The 22,746-nt window shown below is 41.1% G+C and overlaps 1 protein-coding gene across 1 annotated transcript in view; it reads right to left on the bottom strand.

The window, feature by feature from the left end:
• FHAD1 (forkhead associated phosphopeptide binding domain 1) overlaps positions 1-22,746 on the bottom strand; it is a 61,078-nt gene that overhangs the window by 21,822 nt on the left and 16,510 nt on the right. The window contains exons 8-16 of the mRNA XM_075906625.1: positions 19,290-19,397; positions 15,920-16,000; positions 13,715-13,864; positions 11,237-11,432; positions 6,431-6,501; positions 5,900-6,037; positions 3,384-3,491; positions 2,223-2,312; positions 858-1,083 (exon numbers count right to left, since the gene is read on the bottom strand). Coding sequence (XP_075762740.1) covers positions 858-1,083; positions 2,223-2,312; positions 3,384-3,491; positions 5,900-6,037; positions 6,431-6,501; positions 11,237-11,432; positions 13,715-13,864; positions 15,920-16,000; positions 19,290-19,397 — 1,168 coding nt within the window. The remainder of the gene's footprint in view (positions 1-857; positions 1,084-2,222; positions 2,313-3,383; positions 3,492-5,899; positions 6,038-6,430; positions 6,502-11,236; positions 11,433-13,714; positions 13,865-15,919; positions 16,001-19,289; positions 19,398-22,746) is intronic.

Here is a 22,746-nt window from a genome sequence, read left to right as displayed (position 1 = left end):
CTGTTGCCTTGTGACTCATTTTTTGCCGAAGCTCACTCACTAGGCTCTTGCCATTTTGATGCCGGACTATCAAGAGTGCCGTACAATTGGATGCCGGACTATTGGAGTTTTACTGTATGTGGTTAAATCCCATTGATTTCAAGGGTTACAGATCTTTCACTGATGCACGGCCTGAGTGCATCTGGGAAAGTCACAATAGAGAACATAGGCTATGTCTAGACCACAGAGTTTTCTTGGAAAAATGGCCGTTTTTCCGATAAAACTTGAGTTACGTCCACACTGCAAGTGCGTTCTTTCGACAGTAAATCAAAAGAACAGAGGGCTTTTTGCACAATTGGTAATCCTTATTCTACAAGGAAGAAGCCTTTTTGTGAAAAAGCTCTTTCGGAAAAAGGCATGTGAGGATGGGGAAGAGGGAGTTTTTTTGAAGAAGAAGGAAAAGGAAAAAGCACACGTGCCCTGGTGGCCATTCTGTCCATAGCAATCACTGCTTACATGTGAGATAGTGTCCAGAGTGCCTGGACGCTATCTTTTGAAAAAGTGCATAATTTTTTCGATGCGCTTTTGCAGCGTGGATGATCTCTTTCACAAGAAGTTTTTGCAGAAGATCTCTTCCAAAAAAAGCTTCTTGTGCAAGAAGCCTGTAGTCTAGATGTAGCCATAGTGAAATAGACTTTTCACAAATATATTAGTCATACTTGTGGTGAAAAAAAACATTGACTGATCTTATCCCTGACTTACTAAGATATCCAGACTTACTTCAGAGTAGAACCCAATGTACTACAGTATCTGTAATTATGCAGCTAATTTAACCCTTTTACAATTAAAAAAAACCTCCCATAGATCCATTTACCTACTTTCTATTTTTTCCCGTAGCGCTACATTTTCCTCCTCTATATTCTCCTGCTGTTGTGTGGCTTCCTGCAGTTTGTCTTCTAAAGCCACAATTGTTTCTGAATGTTGCTTGATCTGTTCTTTATACTCCATGATCTCTTTCTGAATTTTCTGCTTCAGTAACTCATTCTCCTCCTGAATGAGTGTTAGATGTTTGTCCTGCATCAACAGGTGCTCTTGCAACATGACCTAGGAAACATTTATTAAGTCTGTCAGAAGTTTGTTGTGAACTTGAAGTGTGGGAGAAGTTTTTAAAGTTTAAACATGTTTAAAAGGGTTAAGGGCCTTCATTTTCAGCTGGGCAGATTTTGCGGAATTTTTTCTAAGCTCTGCTCCTAACTTTTACTCCATATTATAATAGGAGCGAATGAACAGTAGCAAGACCTGATAACCATTCTGAGTCCCAGCCCAGACATTTTGGAACTGGTTTATTCCCTGCTGTAAGATGATCATTGGCAAAATTAGGATATTTGAAGTTCGTGGGGGGACTGGGCTTCTTGCCTCTTTAGCTGGTTCATTTACTGGTTGCTTCCCCTGCTTCAGAAATCCAGCCTAGTTGTTGCTGTTGCTGCCCCCAACACAGGCTATTTCAGCTTCCCCTGGCCACTGCCTGTGTGTTGCCGATTCACTGACTCTGCTTCTGGCTCTTGCCCCAGCTCTCAACCCATTTCATGATTATAATTGTAAGCCTAGGCATGGGAACTAGGAGTGTGGATGGTGCTGCAGCGCCCCTAGACTCCCAGCCTAGCACGCAGCATCCCTGCTGCTTCCCTGAGAACTGCAGGCTGTACTGCTGGCCCTGGGCTTAGGGACCCAGCTGCTGCCCCATGCTCTGGTGGTTCTGCTGCTGGCTCCAGGCCTGAGGTCCTGGCTGCTGGTCCTGTGCGAAGGGGGTTCTGATTCAGCCCCACATGCTGCGGGATCTGCTACTGGCCCCACACATCAGAGCTTTGCTCCTGGCCTCAGCTGGGGTGGGGGGAGGAGGGAGAAAGGGGAGAGGGTAGGACAGGGTAAGTGGAGGATGTCAGTGCCCTCACTCTTAAAAATATTCCTGGGACACTGATTGTAAGTGTGGACTGGTGGAATTTGATTATGTAACTGAGCGTGCTTGCACCTGGAGCCTCCAGAGCTAAAAGCATGAGCTACAATATCCACAATTTCTTATGTGGGTTACAATTATATAAGAGGTGACCCCTCAAATGAATAGGTTTGCAGGGGGCTCTTGATGTGCTTGAACCAGCCTTGCTCAGCAGGGTGCCATGGAGAAACTGCATTCAAATGAAAATGTGCATCATGCCTAACCTAGTAAATATATTCGTTCTAATTACCTCTCTCTTTTGAGCCTCTTCTAAGCTGTCCACTGCTTCTTTCAGGTTGGCATTTATAATGTCTTCTTCTTTCATTTTAAGTTCAATTATCTAAATCAGAAAAAAAGCAGTAGATGAGAACAAAAAAACCAGAACCTTTCCTTTCCTATACACATGTAATCTCTGGGAAAATTCATCATGTGTAAATAGACACATGCCCAGTGAAGTCAGTGATGATGTGCCCTTTTATAGCAATGATGAATTTGTCTCGCAGTGATAAACATGTTTTAATTTTTTTATTTAGGCATCAGGAATTTGCATAAATCTAGGAAATAAGTGTATGTAGTCATTATTTTTTAAAATTGTGACTTTAAAATGTTTTAACTGGAGAAACTCACAATTATGCACTTTACAGGTTAAGAAAGGTCAGAGGTCATTCACTAGCTATTAGTACTGTACGAGAGTTAATTATAATTGATGCCAAACAGATCCTTTTGAATAGGGGCAAGGAAAGTATATATAGAGGGAATATCAACAGGAAAAAGTCACCTTGGCTGCATAGCATTGCTGCAGCAGAAAAATACAGCTACAGATAAATAAAGTTGTGGAGATTCTTTATTGCTTTACCTACTGGCTGCTTTCCCTGCTTCTAGGTCTGTAATCATTTCAGAGCCCCATGGATGACTGACACACACCCAAAAAGGTTATCACAAAACATGTGTAATGTATGTGCATACACATGCTGGGTGTAGAGCTAACACGTTCATCTCCTGTAGAAGTTTTGCCTGAGATTGAAACCATATGACTGCTGATGGAACACAATCTAATGCAGTGGTTCCCAAACTTTTCAGCATGACTCCTTTTTGATTTTTGAGAATCTCTCTCTCTCTCTCATCTCACACACACACACACACTCACACACACACACACACGCCCCCTCCCCGCCAATAGCAGCAAAACTTGTTGAGGAAAAAAAAAAAAAAACTGACCAGGGCCAAAAAACAAAACTTAGAAGAGAGGATTGACCAGGAGGGAGGGGGAACTGGGGCACTTCCCCCCCCTGAAATTTCTTCATGCCCCCCCAGTTTGGGAACCAATGATCTAATGGGATCTGAGGTTAGAATGGATTTTGAAAATGAGAATGTAAGATGTTCTCCTTTGTCTCTTCAGTTTTTTAAATACCTCACTCAGATGTCTCCACTGATTTTCCAAATGTTGGACCTTTCTCTTTTCTTCCTCCACAGATTCCTTTAATTTGCCTTTTTCTTGGGCAACAGCACTGTCTAGAATCTGAGAAATCATATCAAATTACCACCCACGTGCTGACTTCTTTAGAAGAAGGACATTGTTGAGATGGAAAAGGCAGAGAGCAACTAATATGAGTCAGGGTTTTGGAGGAAGGATGAGTTATGAAGAAAGGTTAGCTGGATTTAGCACAACTTTAAAAAGGAGAGAAACTACAGATATGACAAAAAGAAAAGTGGAAGTGAATGGGCTGTTGATCAACTGATTAATTTGAAAATCAAAAGTCTGTGAAGGAAGTTCAAGAAGAGACTGACTGATGAATAATTCAGGCAAAATTATAATACACACTGTCATTGACATATGGCTACTAACAAGAGATTAAGTCAAGCTGGAGAGAACTGTGATTTTTTTAAAAAAGTAAGTGTCTTCCTCACTAATGCCAGGTGTTGTGTGATGTAAAGGGATAACTGGTTAACTGGTTACCTGGTAAGCATTGCCTTACTGGGGTAACTGGTTAACCTGTGACCAGCCCAGCTGGAGCACCCCCTACCCGAGGTAGAGTGTGATGGGTGCTACCCAACCAGTCCCACACCCACGGCGTGGTGCAGCGGCCCCTGCATGGCCTGGCCAGAACAATATGGCCAGGCCCACCATGTTGCAGTGGGTCAGTTAACATATAGTTTAAACGGTTAACATTTTAAACAGGATTTCACATTCCTATCCAGGTGTTTCGAAGATCTGTATTTTCCTGAATTTAAAGAAAGTCAATGAAAACAGGTAAAGTGACAGCACAAATTTTGACCTAACTGGGACATTTTTCTTCACATATATATATGCTGATATATTTCAGTTGTGAAGGCCTATTTCCACAGGAGAGGCTTCAGCAGTTCTACAAAGGGATCTATTTATGCCATCTTCCCACGGTTCACAATCAGCCCTATGGGATGCAGTGTTCCCTCCAACCTTTGCCATCCATGTGCAGAATATATTTTTTTTATGTGCACTGAGGCATGTGTGAACATGCTCCACCATTAGAAAGAAAACCTAGCCAGGAGTGCTCTCTTAATCAGCTGGGTGACATTTAGCTCTCCTAAGTGACCACACCAGCACACAGTTTACAGGGAATACTGATGTTATGAATTCCCCAGTGTGGGTAGATGAGGGAGAGGAAAAGGTGAGATGCAGATTGGAGCTTCAGCCTGCTCGGGAGTTATTTTAAACGATATCAATACTAAATTATACCACTTTTAAAAAGCATCTTTCATATACAATTATCAAAGCACTTCACAAACATACCATGAGGTAAATTAATCTAGAGACTGAACCTCTCTGGTTTGGGACTCTCTGTTCCAGCAACATTTGTGATCCAACAGTTCCACTAGGGGCAGCAGAGCTCAATGGCCAGGCTTGGACCCAACATCGCAGCCCTGATGGCCCAGAGCCAGGGAACCTGGCAGCTGGAATAGTGGCCAGCAAGAGAGCCAGATTGGGGGCAGGCCGGCAGTGGAACTGGGTGTGGAGGCGGAGCCCAGAGGAGAGCCCAGTCGGGTCCATCAGCCTGGAGTCCATCAGCAGAGGGGCAGGAATTGAACTCACCAGTCAGGTCCCGAGGGTGCCAGATCAAGAAGATCTAACCTGTATTATTATCCCTTTTTAAATCTCAGCCATCTCATACACAGAGTGGTTTAATTTTTCTTGCTGAAACTCAAATATGGAGTCAGCTGTGGAGCTGTGAACAGAAAGGCTCCTGATTCTCCATTTGTTGCTCTAAGTTTAACTCTTCGAGTACATGTACACAGCACCCAAAACTCAAAATATGATACACAATTTGCGCTATGCAAATTGCATATCTTATTTTGAAACTATTTCGAAATAGCTTATTTTGGAATGTGGTGTGACTCCACACCAAATTTCGAAATAACGTGCTATTTCGAGCCAGCCTTTATTCCTCATGCAATAAGGTTTGTCGGGATGGTGAAATAGTGTGCCCGTTATTTCGAAACAAATATTTCGAAAAAACGGGCATCTTGTGTAGACATGGGGTAGCTATCTCAGGATAGCTGTGCAGTGTAGACGTATCCTTAGACAACAATACTTTTAACAGAGACATTATTGTTTTCTACTGGCCCTTATTCCTTTTTTATATTCATTTAATATTTGTGCAGTATTTGCATGTCTTGATCTCTCTCCTCACTTGAACAGAACTACACAGACAAGGATCCAAAGCAGCGCATCAGGTTTGGGGTGACATCTTGGCTCCATTAGAAACAATGGCAAAACTCCCATTGACTTCAAGCTGTCAGGATTTCACCTCTGTACTTTTTAGAAATTTGATCTGAATCTGAATTTTTGAGCTAGAATTCAGCTTCTTTATACATGCAAAACAACAATGTATTTGTATGTATTGTTTGTGCATAAAAGAAACATTTTTAAAATGAACCATTCTACTATACCTTTTTATTTTCTTCTTCTTTTTCTAAAAGTATTAGTTTTATCTTCTCCTGTAATTCTTTCTCGTGTTCTACTTTTAGTTCATTCAGCTTTTCCTGTAGCAGAGAATTCTGGGATTCCTGTAATTTGTGTAATTGGGCCTACAGAGAATTGTCAGAAAATAAAGATATTAAAAAACTGGACACTTAAGCACAATGTTAGAAAACAAAGATATTAAGGAACTGGCCATTTAAGCATAATGAGATGTAATCATGTGGATGTTCATTAATATTTCAACAAACTATTCAGAAAGGAATTATGTTTAAATAACATTTGTAATGAGTGACTTCTGAAAAAAGAATTCATACATAACACTGGCATTGGACATAGAATGCTTCCATAACACTGCATTGCAGACATATCCTACATGTCAGATCACTGCTCCACTCTGGATTAATCAACGAATCAATCTTTAAGCATAATCAATACTATTTATCATCATATTTTCTTGTAATTCAAATCCACTAAAGGAGTCTCATGACATTTTTTTTTACCTGCAATGTTTGAATTCTGCCCACAGTTTCACGACTATTCTTCAGCAGACTCTTCATGTAGGAGACTCTTCCTTGGCAAGAAATGAAAAATTAAAAAGACAGTGGTTTTACTACCTGGGAATTTTCTCCCTTCTTGTCATTTACCAGTGGAAAGTGATGAGGCATGGAAAGGCCTAGCAAAGGAGGCAGTTTGTTTTGCTATGGCTTCAAGGTTGGCCTTTTTAATCCTAGATTTCATTATCTTCACTATAGGGTCTATTCCTGCCCCCTTAGACAGTGCTGAGGGGACCAAACAGATATAAGAGTCAGAAAATGGCCTTCATCAAATCATCTAATACCCAGAGTAGCTGCCACTAGCCTTCTCTTTACCAAAGCCACGTGCAAAACCCATGCTCTGCGAAGGGAAGGGGCATACGTGCTACATGGGTTGTTCATCTGATAGGGTATATCTACACTAGCCCCCTAGTTCGAACTAGGGAGGCTAATGTAGGCATTCGAAGTTGCAAATGAAGCCCAGGATTTAAATATCCCGGGCTTCATTTGCATCTTCCCGGGCACCGCCATTTTTAAATGTCCCTTAGTCCTAATTCGAACTACCTACTCCGTGCCGCATGTAGCCGCGGGCACGGAGTTCGGACTAAGGGACATTTTATTTTCTTCCACTATTTGATCTGAGGAAGTGGGTCTGGCCCACGAAAGCTCACCACCTAATAAACCATCTTGTTAGTCTTTAAAGTGCTACATAGTCCTGTATTTTGTTTCAGCTACACCAGACTAACACGGCTACATTTCTATCACTTTAAATCTATTGTTCAGGATTTTCTGGATTGTGTGAATTTGCGCCCCCCCTGAGGAGAAGATGTGACTTGTGCTTTGGTTCTCAGAAATACCAAGTTAATGAGCATAAATTCTCCCCTTCTGCTGTTTTTACACAAAAAAGGAAAACACTGTCTGTTCATGTATTTATGCAGTAACTAACCTGTGATCAGGAGGGCACATCTACCAGCTTTTTCCTTGGATGACAAACACATTTCAATGGAGCAGCATATTGTTACTGGATAAAAATTACTTGCTCCTTCTGGAGAGGCAGCACTGGCTAGTACCAAGAGAGCCAACAACTTTTGGGTTCTTGTTCCAGTGGCTCCTTATGTCTCTTAAACCTCTCTGTGCTTCAGTGTCCTCATGTGTGATAAGGGGATAATAATTGGCTACTTCACAGATGTGTTGTGAGGCGCGTCTGTGTCAAATCCTAGGTTATTCATATATAGATCCTAAAAGTGCAGTGTAGATGTAGTTTTGGATGTGTTATTCAAGATGCAAACAATTTTATCTCTGTCATTGTGGGCTAAGGGTGTAAGAAGTGTGAGAAACATAAAGGCTACGTCTACACTGGCATGATTTTCTGAAAATGCTTTTAACGGAAAACTTTTCCGTTAAAAGCATTTTCGGAAAAGCACGTCTAGATTGGCAGGATGCTTTTCCGCAAAAGCACTTTTTGCGGAAAAGCGTCCGTGGCCAATCTGGACACGGTTTTCCGCAAAAAAAGCCCCGATCGCCATTTTCGCGGAAAACAGTACTCTGCTGTCTACACTGGCCCTTTTGCGCAAAAGTCTTTCAGAAAAAGGACTTTTGCCCGAATGGGAGCAGCATAGTATTTCCGGAAAAGCACTGACGATCTTACATGAGATCGTCAGTGCTTTTCCGGAAATTCAAGTGGCCAGTGTAGACAGCTGGCAAGTTTTTCCGCAAAAGCAGATGATTGTGCGGAAAAACTTGCCAGTCTAGACACAGCCATACAAACTACACCCCGGTGGTTTCATGATGCACTGTGTTCTATAACATGCTACAGTGTATGTTTTAACCCAAAGGGAACTACAGATATTTAAACAGAGCATGCACAATAATCCAAGAAACCAATGGGCCAATACCTGCAACATAGTCACAATAAAATGTCCCCCTTCACTGAGGTTCATTTTAAAAACAACCTGAAACTAGTATCTCCCCATGAAAGGATGATCACAAAAAATGGTTTATTTCTGCTTTGGGGATTCCTTCAAAAGAGGAGGAATTGACTTTCCCTTAGATAAATGGCATTCTTAGGCCTTTTTGAAACCAAGTTTAAAACCATGCTAGACACAACTGCATTAAAACACAGTTGTAGCATGGTTTTCCTAAACAGTATGGGTTCTCTTGTCGCCCTCCTGCCACTTGCACCCTTTTAATTCAAATTATATGAATAAATACAATTTTTACAGCTTTGTATGCAAGCAGCATGTGAGTGAAAAGTTAATTTCCCTCTTCTCAGTGCAATGAATCACCTCTGAATTAGATTACATAATGTGAGTTACATGACATGATGTATTGTTCTGCCTCATGACATGAAAAGCTGTTTGTTTTTCCACACACAAAGTTAAGATATTTTCAGTAAATCAGAATAGAAACTGCTCTGATTCACAATACAGATTCAAGTGGAAGGGAAAGACAAAACAATCTGTTACCTTGCATCGAGTTAAGATAAGAGCTTTGGCACTAAAAGAGCTAGTGATACTAAATTCACTGCCAAGAGCCTTTTCTATTGTTACAAAAGGAAAAGAACCACCAAGATAAAATAACTGGCATGGAGGGAAATATGCAATTGGGTAAGATCCAAAATAAAAATAGCATATTTAGAGAGGCAAAGATCAAAATATTGTTAAGGTGATATCAATTATGCTAGATGATTTTGTGCCACTTGGCCAGAAATATAGCAATACAACAAGACAGAGGGACAGAAATTGCTTCAGGATCTGATTCTTTGAATGCCACTTCTACAGTTTTGGAATGTCGGGAACTGGGGTTTTGGTTTGGGTCATGATAGTGACCCGCCATGTCATTCACGCACAGCTTTGAACCCAGGTCCAACCTTCCCCAAATTTGGAGATGTTCAGGACTGGGATTTTGTTTTGGAACCGTATAGAACCCAGCATTTCTGTGGCTATTCACTTTATACTTGTGGGTATCCACATCCACAGACGTGCATATCCATAGCTCATCTGAAGGGGGATTTGATAGCAGCCTTCAGCTTCCTGAAGGGAGGTTCCAAAGAGGATGGAGAGAGGCTGTTCTCAGTGGTGACAGACGGATTACCTAGAGGTAGTGGAATCTCCATCCCTAGAGGTTTTTAAGTCCCGGCTTGACAAGCCCTGGCTGAGATGATTTAGTTGGGGTTGATCCTGCTTTGGGCAGGGGGCTGGAGTCGATGACCACCTTAGGTCTCTTCCAGCCCTGGGATTCTATGATTTTTGCAGATACGAATGTGCAGGGCTTGACGAACCGCAGCGAAAGCCGCTCGCCAGCCCCGCACTGCGCGTGCACAAGAGCCACATTGCACTTGTGCGTGCTGCTGGTAACCGGGGCACCGGGCTGAAATCTACTCACAACGGGCGAGTAGATTCAATAGATTGTGGAGCCCTGCGAATGTGGATACAAATTTTGTATCTGTGAAAGGCTCTAACCAACTCTACTAAGGATCTATAAACCTAGAACCTCATTCATATTAATATTTTAAAAAGGGATTAATAATGTTAATATTGCCAGAGAAATGGTTTGAATGTCAAAATAGTGTATGTTAGGGTTTTCTTTTAAAAAACAAAGATCTTTATTTACCTGAACCACCTACTATTGAGCAAGACTCCTCCTTGCTATTTGACTTTATAAAAGTGCAGGAGAATAGTGTGTTGTGTTTTAAGATGCATTGCAATTGTTACGTATTTTATTGTAAAATTGAGGATAGTTAATTGTTTGTTCTCTGGTGCCATAAATAAATTACTTTAAAATATTGTATCCCATGGTTTTCTTTTCTTTTTCTTTTTTTTAATACTAATATGACAACTTCTGCCTTTTTTGCCAGGACTCATCCTATATTTTTGCCATTCCCACCAATGGCTTTAATGATGAGTTACAATGCGGCAGGTACACAAACCTGTTCACAATAACGTAAAGTGGTATTCTCAAAGGGAAATAAGGAAGCTTGACACACAGTTCCCATTAAATGTTGATGAATTTTAGATGAGCATGTAGCTTCTTTAAGCTCTTCTGAAAATCCCAGCTATAAATTCTAAAAAAAAAGCTAGCAAGTCCAGCATCAGGCCTATTGCTATGCTGTGGTCTTGCTCACAATGGCTACATACACACTGCACATTTATTTCAAAATAAACTATTCTGGAATAGTTATTCTGAAATAGCTTAAATCGAAATAGCACGTCTACATTGCAGGGAAGCCTCAAAATTAGTCAGAGGCAGGCTTCCCTTATGTAGATGTGCTATTTTGATTTAGAACCCCAGGCCTACTTTCAAGTAGGAATAAGGGATCTTCCGGAAAAGGGCTTATTTTCCACAATATCCCGTCTAGACTGGCGCTTTTCTCTGGCAAAACCCCGAGCCGGAAAAAAGCGGCAGCCATGTTCATGCAAATGCCGCGGGGGATATTTAAACCCCCCGCGGAATTTTCAATTCCGAAGTGTCCCATTAGCATCCCTTTTCCGGAAAGGGGTGCCAATGTAGACACAGCCCCAATGTGTCCCACCTTGTTTCGCTTGCCTACTCAGTTCTTCTGATGTGTTGAATTGAAATGCCCAAGAAACTCACTTTCTGCTGCTCTCCAGATTTCCCCATCTAATCTAAGGCACTGTAGTTGCTAAACCCAGCCATATTTACTGGGCAATACTGGGCCTAAGTTTAATAAGTGATCGTATTTTAAGCTGCATTTTGAACTCTCGTGCTTAGTATATAGGAAAAATGTTATACATCAGATAAGAAAAAGCAAACCTTTGTCACAGCAAGACAAGTCAATCCCCACATCATGAAGTAGTTGTTCCACTGCTTCTACCCATGAGAGTAAACTGCTTAGAATTTCAACTACTTGTGTGCGGACCCACAAGACAGAGGGGTCAATGCGCAGATCTTGAAGATTACAAATCTCTCTTTTCAAGCTATCACTGCAATAGGAGATCTTTAAAAAAGCCTGAAAAAGATTTAATAAAATTAAAATGCTTGGGATTATTATTAATTATAATAACATACTTATGGGTCATTTGTATCTTAACACAACAGTAAACACAATAGACCCTTTACAACAAAACACACTGTGTTATTACTACAACAATCCTGCTCTGTTTTAACTATGACTATTTATTTACTGCAACAACTTTCAGGAAAGTAGTTTCTGTAGGATGTAATGTAACTATCCAATCCATCAGGTATTGATGTTTACTGCAATGGCCATTTTCACTATACTGTATTCTGGACTCAACTGGACTTCCACCCACATGTCAGCCAACTTTTGATACTTCTGTAACGGGGAATAATTATTGCTCCATAATAAAACATATTATATCTCTGGTACTATTACCCCTTGCGACCTCAGCCACAACCCTTTTCCAATAGACTATCCTTATATTCTCATATAAAGTCAAGTAAGGCAGTAGGAGTGGGAATAACTACAATTATTTTTAAAAAAATCTGAAAAAGCAAAATGATATGGTTTTCATCTCCCACACCCCAGAAAACTTATCCAGGCCAAATCAAGAATAAAACTATGTCCTAAGGAGTCTTGCATCTAGCACTGTAAGTCACTGGGAGAACTGGGTACCTAACTTCCATGAGTTCCTTTTAAAATCCCAGCCTACAACTTTTATCTGTCACCTTTGCTCCAGTTTAAGTAAATACATTTTACTGAGTGGTCTGAATGGCCAAAAAATGAGGTTTTCACTTTAACACTAAAGTTTTTTCAGATCAAATGGACAATGGCTCATATTCTTCATGCCCCAGTGATGCACTAAAGAGGTTAACTTGGAAGATTACAAATAATAAAGTCAAGCACGACCTCTTTTGGTTTTAGAGTTGCACATAATGAATGGAAATTCAGAGTAAATTCACAGGCAATTTCCACATCAGAGGTCAAACCTGCATGTGTACATGCAACTACCATGATTTTACTGTGTGCAGTTCTAAAAACCTGGGGCTCCTTAGCTCCCAGCAGATGGGCAGCTTGTCTGGAAGCCAGGAGGCCCAAAGAAACCCCAGTTCTTTGGCAGCCCACCAGGTGAGATGAGGATGAGCCAGGAAGCCCTGGGAGTTCCAACCCTGTAACTGCCCCCAAGCAGGCAGCCAAGGAAGGAGGGATACTAGGCCCTGGTCTATAACTCCCTTTATTTTGAAATAACAAGCTACCAAGCCCGTTAGAAATAAGGAACTGTTTATTTTGAAATAACAACTCCTGTTTTCCTCGGGGAAGAACACTTATTTCAAAATAGTTATTTTGAAATAGCGGTAGTGTGGATGCGCCACTGCTGCTATTTCAAAATAACTACTCCCCAGAGTCATTCAAAGTAATTATACCCCAGTGCTTCCTGGGGCTCTAAGTCAAGGTAGCCAGTCCACATTAAGGAAGTTTGCCTCAGACTAATTTTGAGGCTTCTCTGTAGTGTGGACATGCTATTTTGAAATAGTTATTTCAGGAGTTATTTCGAAATAAATTATTTCAAAATAATTTCCTAGTGTAGACATGCTCTAGGACTATGTTTCTCAACCAGTCTTTCGAGTACCCTTAGGGGTATTTGAGAGAAGTCTGGGGAGTACCTCAACACAACTAAAATTTGAAGAAAACTGGATTTTTGTTTTAAGTTTTACAGTGCTTTATTATTTTTGTACTTTTTACACCCACAAATTTCATCACCTGCCCGCTACAATTAAGTTGTTTAAGCAAGTGTGTTGCAATGGTAGAAAAAATGTTGTGTGTCTGAAAACTGTAGGTGCTGGGGGGTACTTATTTTTTTAAAGGGGTACTTTATAAAAAAAAGTTTGAGAAACACTGATCTAGGAACCTAGGGATTTCCAGCATGCAATCTCCTCATCAGACAAGATGCTAAGGAACCAAGGAGATGGGCAGGTTGCCAAAATGGCAGGACATAGGGTAAGTTTACACTAGAATCCTGGGTTTTTTGGTTTGTTTTTTTGAAAGGTTTACTGAAATCAGCATGCTCCCATGGAAAATTCTTCTGTCAACTAATAAGCATTTTGTGATGGGAAAATGTTTCATCTACATATTTCTGACCAGTTGACACACCAACAAAGCATTGCCACTGATTTATAGAGCTGGAATACACCTCTTCAGTATTCTATGCAGCAAATCCTTTCTCTAGTTAAACATCTAGATTAAGTCTGTGCTTTAGACAATCAGGTGATATATATCTGAATTATCTTCTAATTCACTTTCAATATACAAAAAGCACTAAAAGCAGTGACCTGGAGTTCATCCAATGATTTCTTCAACACCTCAACGCTTTCAGATACTTTCTTCTCTTTGGAGTTCTTGGAACTTATTTCCTCTTGTAATAACTTCTCTTTATGAATCTGCAGCTTTTTATCAATGATCTCTCTTATCTTTTCCATTAACTGACAAAAGGGTATGAAGACAGAAGAAATAAATGCACAGAAATGGAAGACACACCCATTTTCACTTGAAAAGAATGACTTTTCAAGTAAACATAAGCCTCCATTTTCCATAACAATTCTTAATTCAGTGTAAAATAATTGACAGAGGGTATATCTACGCTTGCAGCCTATTTCGGAATAGGGCTGCAAATGTAGGCATTCGGAATTGCAAATCAAGCCTGGGATTTAAATATCCCGTGCTTGATTTGCATCTTCCCAGCCGGGCCATTTTTTGAAATTTACAAGCCCGGAATAACTGACTGCGTCTACATGTGGCAGTGAAATGAGCGTTCGAAATAAAGCCCTATTTCGAACTACCTGTTAAACCTCATTGCAGGAGGAATAAGAGGTAGTTTGAACTAGGGATTTATTTCACTGCCGCGTGTAGACGTGGGTAGTTATTCTGGGCTTATAAATTTCAAAAAATGGCGCCCGGACGGGAAGATGCAAATCAAGCACGGGATATTTAAATATTTGCAATTCTGAAGGCCTACATTTGCAGCCCTATTCCGAAATAGGCTGCAAGTGTAGACATACCCTAAAATAGTTTGGTGCTCTACTAATCACTAAGGCCCAGATCCTCAAAGATATTTTGGTGCCCAATTCCCATTAATTTCTGGCTAAATACCTTTGAGAATCCTTACCATGAGGTGAACTGAGGCAGCCATCTCAGGTGCCAGACTGTGTGTGTGTGTGTGGGGGGGGGGGGAGGGCACCTAAAACCCAGAGTATAGAAAATTGTGTCTGCTGCTGGTGCATATGTATTCTCTCTGTTCTAGATGCACAGAGATGGTGGAGTGCCATGAGAGGAGTAGAACAGGAAGAAGGCAGAATTGAGACCTTTCAAAGTTTTGGCCCAAGCGAGGAGGCATGGGGGCGTCATTTGAGCTCCCCTCCTCAGGTGCCAAAATGTTGTAGGCCAGCCCTGAGAATCCTAAATAATTTTAAAGGAGAAATTAAGGGGAATTAGAAATTATTTTGTATGAATAGGCTTAAAGAAAATCCCATCACCAAGGGGCTAAGTTTCAAAAACAGCATCTCAATGTACATGCACTGTTTGTGATCTGAAATCATTTTCACACAAACAACGCAGGATTGCTGCATGCAAACTGAGAAGTTTTAAGTAGTTAACTGCCAAATCTGTATGCCAGTCAGTATTGACTTCAAGGGATGCTGATATTTAAACATGTGTGTAAGTGCCTTGCTGAATTAAGGCCAAAGCAGTCAACACCTTGCAGGATCAAGGTGTGTCTCTAATGTGCAACCCAATTTGTCTCCATTTTGTAGAACTTCCATGCAGTTAGTGTCAGCATCAGATCATGGAGACTGAAATGAAAGAGAAAATGAGCCTCTCTCCTGAGGCTTGGGCAAACTATCTGAGTCTTGGAAATCTAGGATTCAAACTGTAATTTGATGAAAAAAAATCACCCATCCTGCCCACCCGGAAGTGTATTTTCCTATTAAAGCACATTCGCTCAAACCCAGATTTGGAGGGGGAAATGATCACATTTTTTCTTAAATACAATAATATATAGAGTTGATTTTTTAAGTGAAACCAGTAAATCATTCTTTAACCTACACCTAACTCAATTGATCTCTTTCCTTTCTTAATTGGTATTTTAGTGAAATAAAACTCAGATACAGCACCAGGTCCATTTACCAGGAATGTGCAGTTTATCCATACAGTATTCAAGCCCCCTCTCGCCCCACTTCCCTGCTCCAAAATTCTCCATTAAGGTACCTTAGCTCTGTGCTCATGAGCATCTGTTGGACCAGCATCATATGCCACCTTGTATCAGGTGTCTGCATGGAAAGAACCCCAGAAGTCTGGGATGGGTACGGAGACATTGCAAATTACCTTTGTTTCTCAACTGGTGAAGTGAGTCTGTATAACTGGAAACGAGGTCCAACAAGATAAATACGTGTAAACAAATATCAAGATCTGCTCCCTCAGTATCAGAAGGCCCCAAAATGTAACAGCATCAAGAAATTGTGTTTGCTGTCACCTGAACTAACCTGTTGGTCTGTTACAGTCTCTGGAATTTCTGCTTCTTGTGAATAGAGGATTTCAATCATTTGCCTTTTGAAACAGTCCAGCTAAAGCAGAGATGGATAAAGTAAAGGAAATCACTAATAGCTAGATTCAACAGAAACTAGCCTATACTAGTACTGAAAAATCCATTAGAAGGGTACGCCAGTTTAATAATTAATTCATTCTATGAACATTTTCATTAATTACAGAGGGCAAGAATAGTAATTTTGAATTAATATTGAGGGTATTCTGCCAATGATCGTTGATCTTGGAGCCCAATAAGCACACTTGATCTTGCCCTAGGCTATAAATTCAGCTCACAATCAGAACAGTCCACAACAAACACTACTATTAACTCGTAAGTTTATACCACATTGATAGCTTAACACTATAGTTAATAATACTACTCATGTAGTCTACTAAGTTAAAGGGTATAATCAACAGTGAGACACCAGGGGGGTTGTTAAATCACTGACAGTGAGTTAAAAGTGATTCTTGAAGAATGAATGCCATTTTTTGTAAGTACTGTATGTGGGAAGGAATGTGATGAAAGTGTGCATAAAAACAGAAACATCAATATGTTCATAAAAACAGGGTAAGGATCCCTACAGTAAAACCAGAATGGGCGGCGGGTTTAAGAGGCAGGGAAGATAATGCCTTTCAAAAGTGCCAGATGTGGTCTGTCCACACTCCACCTCCAGGACCTCTCCACTTCAGTGTGGCTCCCTGAGCTTCAGCTGTTTAAAGGCTAGGACCAACTGACCTCCCCCTGCCTCAGGGATGGGAAGGCTGGAGTCTGGGGCCATGCACCACCTGCTTTTGGAGGGGAGCTGCCCCTGCAGAGGGAGGGTGCTGGGTTCCCATGGCAGGAGGGGAGAAGGAAGCCATGGGCAGAAGAGGCGGGCATCATGCAGCAGGGATGGAGCTGGCTGTTTGCCTTCCCCCAGCCCTAGGTTCACCCACCGCCCATGAAAAACAGCAAACAAAATACAAAAGAATGTAACAGCATAAGTAGTAAACACACAATCAAAAGGATCCACCAAGCAACTATACTGGAAAGCTGATGTCCAAATCTTCTCCCATTAGAGTAAACACAAAGTTTGACATGAATTTTACTGTAAGCAGACTTGGGCCCATCGTAACAGATGTGGTAAAGGTCGAGTACTCTTGGGAGCCTCTGATTAACATGTCAGCCCCAATCTGGGCTGGACTGAGGTCTCTGCCTCGGACTGAATCCCCTCTCTGGCTACTGCTAAGGCACCTCTGATGATTTTTCCTCCAGACTCATAACAATGTTTCTGGAGAGCAAAGGCACGTGTCAGCTATTGAAGCAGTTTTCCAAAGATCCCTCTATGTGTCTTAACTTCCTGCTCTTCTAGCATTTCAAATGGCATAAACGAGAGAGACTGCTAGACTAAACAAGTTGCTAGGCTGCTTGTTCTGGGTGGGATTTTCTAAAGTAGAATTCCCATTGCCAGTGCTAAAGGCGGTTGAAAATGCCACCCACTGTGTATTTTTCAGAAACAAATGATAAACATTTCCCGTGAAGTGAGCTTAATATAACTTTGTTTGCTAGGCGGTATTGTCACTTCCCTTGGCTGTGACAAAGCATTACCCCGTCTCTCATCCAGCCTAGCTACGAACACCTGCTCGCCTGGGACAAGGAGTTTGCAATCTGTGACAACTGTGTGGGATCCTGTTCGACACTGACAGGACTTCACTGTTAGTAAGGGCCTATATTAACCCTTGCTCCTTTAGGCACAAAAGCAGTGGATAATTAGCATACACCCGTTTAATGCTGTAGCAGAGTTTCTCTGACCAAGGTCAACAGGATTTCTTTGCTAAGAACCTTGCTAACAACACTGGGCTATAGTGCCACAGAGGAAGATGGGAGTGATAGGATAGAGTATAGCACGGTTTTATAATACTGCTCTAATACGATTGTCAGATTAAAAATGTATCCCTGTCCATATCAGACAGGAAACGTTGGTTAATCCTGCTAGAAATAACCTTTTTAAATGATGGTGGTAGCCAGCACCATTCTGTAATTGCATGAGAGCAGATATTTAAACAAAAGTACTTTACAAAGGGCTCATTCTGCATTAAGTAGAGGCAGGCAACAGTTGTGGATGGTTCACATGCAGACTGGGTGATGGAGAGGACAAAGAGAAAATAGAAGGAGCATATAATGCCTATGCTTCATATGAACATTAGCCATCTGTAAATGAAATATGGGAACACACTGTGTAGCATAACTGGGACCTACCAAATTCACAGACACAAAAAATGTGTCGCAGATCATGATCTGGTCTTTTGTGTGCTTTTACCCTGTGCTATATAGATTTCCTGGAGGAGAACAGCATTTTTTCGGAGCCCTTGTACCCCAAACCTCTGTCCCAGCCCTGTCCCAGCCTTGAGCCACCTCTCATACTCAGAATCCTTTGATTCCACTTCCACTACAAGAATTTTGTTATATGCACAATATGAAGGTGATGTCTTGCACATCACCTCCACATTGGCACACATAAGAAAATTCATTTTCCACTCAGTGGTGGGAAAAATTAGAGGGAATCCTGTGATCCTGACCCGAAAAGGAGTTGCAGAGGGGTCACAAGGTAATTTTAGGGGGATCACAGTATTGGCACCCTTACTTATGTGATGCCTTCAGAATTAAGCAGCAGAGAGTGGCAGCTGCTGGCCGGCAGCCCATCCCTGAAGGCAACCCCGCACCAGCAGTAGCGCAGATGTAAAGGTGGCAATACCATACCAAACCATCCTTATTTCTACGCTGCAGTTTTCAGAACTGGGTGCTTAGAGAGTGGCAATTGCTGACTGAGTGCACAGCTCTGCAGGCAACAGTGCAGAAGGAAGGGTAGCAAAATCATACTGTGACACCCTTACTTCTGTGCTGCTGCTGGCAGCGACTTTGCCTTCAAAGCTGGGCTCCCTGCTAGCAGCCACTGCTCGCCAGCTGCCCAAATCTGAATGCAGCACTGCCGCCAGCAGCAATGCAGAATTAAGGGTAGGAGCACCGCACACACCCCAACAATAACCTTGTAATCCTCAACTCCTTTTTTGGTCAGGAATCCCACAATTACAGTACCGTGACATTTCAGATATGGACTGTGAATGTGGTATGGCCCCAAGTATAACTGAGCAATGATGCACACAATTTGGAATTCAAACCAATGTCACAGCCACAGAGCTCTGTGCTCCAGGTTTATATTTCCTCTCCGGCACTCTAACTTTCAGTAGCTTTTATGGCTATTACAAATCATTTTTTCCTACAGTTACACTTCTATTGGTAGCTATAATGCAAAGTACAGAGTAATGCTTCTTTTCAGCAACCCCTACCTGAGCTTTTGCCTGTTCCAAGTCAGCTTTAATGAGGCCTTCTCTGCGCCCCATCTCTTGTAATTGCAGACATTTCCTTTCACACTCCTTTTTCAATTCCTCTTCAGCCTGAAACAGTGAAAGCCCTTGAATATCAAAGTGATATTGTATAATAATGTCATAAGCCGATCTATCATTATTATCTACAGGAACCTTATTAAAATAGTATTGTCCACATATAATTTGGGGTCACATAATGTCACTTTTTTTTGAATTTGCAATGCTGGATACGTAAGCTGTTTAACATCCTAGCTATAAGTCACTGGTAGCTCACCAGGCATGCAGTTCTAGCCACGCAGCTCATGGTTTTAAATTAAGTTTCTGGTACTGGAGCTATTTGAGTCTCCTCTTGTACAAGATAAAAGAGTTAGGCTATGTCTAGACTGCAGGCTTCTTTCGGAAGAAGCTTTTCCGGAAGAGATCTTTCAAAAAAACTTCTTCCGAAAGAGAGCATCCACACTGCAAAAGCGCATTGAAAAAGTGATCTGCTTTTTTGAAAGATAGCGTTCACAGTGAATGGACGCTATCTCGCATGTAAGGTGTGATTACTATGGACAGAGTGGCTACCAGGGCACCTGTGCTTTTTCTTCTTTCCTCTTCTTTCGAAATAATTCCGTCTTCCCCGTCCACACACGCCTTTTTCCGAAAGAGCTCCTTAGGAAAAAGGCTTCTTCTTCATAGAATGAGGATTACCAATATCAGAAAATCCCTTGTTCTTTCGATTTTCTTTCAGAAGAATGTGATTGCAGTGTGGACGTAATTGAAATTTTTTTGGAAAAATGGCTGTTTTTCCGAAAAAAACACTGTAGTGTAGACATACTCTTACTGAATGTTCTCCACTCTATAGTAAGTCCATAAAGCAGGAATTCCTGTAGACTCCCTGACTAGCGAGTAATATATAGACAACTCCTCTGATTTCTGTGCAGTACCAGTATACCTGATAAATCTAAAAAAAAAAAAAAAAAAAAATCTAATTCTCCATACATGTGTAATATACCAGCAGGGATGTATGTGTGTGTGTATGTAATCAGACCTATTGAAGTATTTGTTAGTCTGCCATTATCCTACCCTCTAGTGGCTGGCCAGCAAATATATTTATAGTTAGTCATGCTATGACAGCTAACAGAAAATGTAATTCATTAGGTCAGGTGGTAGATATCTATTTTCTAGGTGCTAAATGCTGTGTATGTGGTTTAAGCTGATGATCTTGGAACAAAATACAGTTATAATTAACAGCCACTGAACTGAAAGTAACAAAGTTGGAAATCATTACTAGACACAATAATTCTATCGCAGTCATAGAAAGTAAGAATTCTTTATTGCAGAGCAAGTAGTGAGATCACAGAAAGAAAAATCTAGGTGATAGCCTTATGAATATATTGAATAGGCCTTTCAAGGAGGCAAGATTATACTCAGGAACATCAGACTGGTTCTCTGCTTTTGTAAGTCCACAAGTTGCAGCTGGAGCTGCACAAGTCTTGCTTTGGAAAAGGAGAGCATTATCAAAAGAGCTATAGAAGTAAGAAAACTAAGATGACATTGGGGACTATAGCAAAACACAACCCAAGAAATAGAAATAAAGTGTAAATGAGCTAAGAGAGTAATTTTAGAATCTTTTGTAATTGCAGAAATACTAGAAAAACACAGAATGATAGAATAAAAGAAGTGGAAGGAACCTCAGGAGCTCATCAAGTCCAGTTCCCACACTCATGGCAGGATCAAACATCATCTAAACCAGAGAGGTGTCTATCCAAAATGCAATTTAAAATCTCCAATGATGGCGATTCCACAACCTCCTTAAGTAATTTATTCCAGTGCTTAACCACCCTGACAGTTAGGAAACTTTTTGCAATGTCTAACCTAACCTCTCTTGCTGCAATTTAAGCCCATTGCTTCTTGTCCTATTCTCAGAGGTTAGGAAAAATATTTGTTCTCCATCCTCCGTATACAATCTTTTAGATACTTGAAAGCTGTTATGTCCCTTCTCAGTCTTCTCTTTTCCAGACTAAACAATCCCAGTTCTTTCAACCTTCTCTCATAAGTCATGTTTTCTAGACTTGTAATCATTTTTATTGTTTATTTTATCTTCTCTGGACCTTCTCCAATTTCTCCACATCTTTCCTGAAATATGGCATCCAGAACTGGACACAATATTCCAACTGAGGCCTAATCAGTGCAGAATATAGAAGAATTACTTTGCATCTCTTGCTCACAACACTTTTGTTAATACATCCCAGAATGATATTTGCTTTTTTTGCAACAGTATCACACTGATGACTCTTATTTAACTTGGGTGCACTATGACCCCTCTAGTAAGTTGAGGGTCAGTAATATGAAGTCAGCAGGCCTGAATAGAGGCCTGTAACATGAATACAGCTCTCGGAGATCTCCTGTGTTGACCCAAGTGCATGTGGTCTAACACTCTAAAGGGAGCACTGATATTGACTCACGCAGCCAAAAGTTTATCACCACAGAAAGAGGAGAGGTTCTGTCAGGAGCACACTGGGACAACCCTGAGAACTCGGATCAGACGACACCGAAACACTGATAGTACGGACCACTGGCAATACGACTCTAGTGACCCCCTAGCTCCCTTTCTGCAGTATTCCTTCCCATTTTGTATGTGTGCAACTGATTGTTCCATCCTAAGTGGAGTACTTTGCATTTGTCTTTATTACATTTCATCCTATTTGCTCCAGACCATTTCTCATTTTTGTCTAGATCAGGGGTCTCCAAACTACGGCCCGCGGGCCGGATGCGGCCCGCGAGGCCCTCTCATCCGGCCCGTGGAGACCTTTTTGTCTACGGAAAAAAAATTACGGAAATTTACGTGTATCCTGCCAAGATCAGCCGCCGCTTACGTGGACGTTATGTTTTTACCAAATTAAAATAGAGGCACGCAGTAGTGCGTTATGTTTTCCAACCGATCATTACATTGCAAAACCTTATTCGCTGCTTACTTTTTCTACTTCCGTTCACAGTCAATGAGATGATATAACGCCATCTAGTGGCGGAGTTTTTAAATGGTTTGCTGCTGGTTCAAGACTTGATTATTTTGATCAGTTTGCCAGTTGCGGTTGACTGTTGCGATGAGGAAGTGTTGGTGTCAATTAGCGTCTGATTTCGAAACATGTTGCACTCTATTTTATTTAGTGATAATTTCCTTCGCGTAACAAATCTAAAGCCAGAAATGTCTGCTATTTTGGCATCCAGGAAACAATTTCACCATTCACACTAATACAGGTGTTCATGTGTAGTGTATCAATGTGTTATTAAATAATAACTGAATAAAATAATATTAAATAAATAATTAAAAACAACATCCATGTTTTGATTGTTTTTTATTTGGACCTCAAGTGTGTAGTCGGCCCCCGAACTGCTGTTTGATAGTTAATGCGGCCCTCGGGCTGAAAAGTTT

Source organism: Pelodiscus sinensis, chromosome 23, assembly GCF_049634645.1.
Source record: "Pelodiscus sinensis isolate JC-2024 chromosome 23, ASM4963464v1, whole genome shotgun sequence".
NCBI classification, from domain to species: Eukaryota; Metazoa; Chordata; order Testudines; family Trionychidae; genus Pelodiscus; species Pelodiscus sinensis.
The sequence above is the reverse complement of the archived record's forward strand: the minus strand, read 5'-3'. Positions and strand labels throughout refer to the sequence as shown.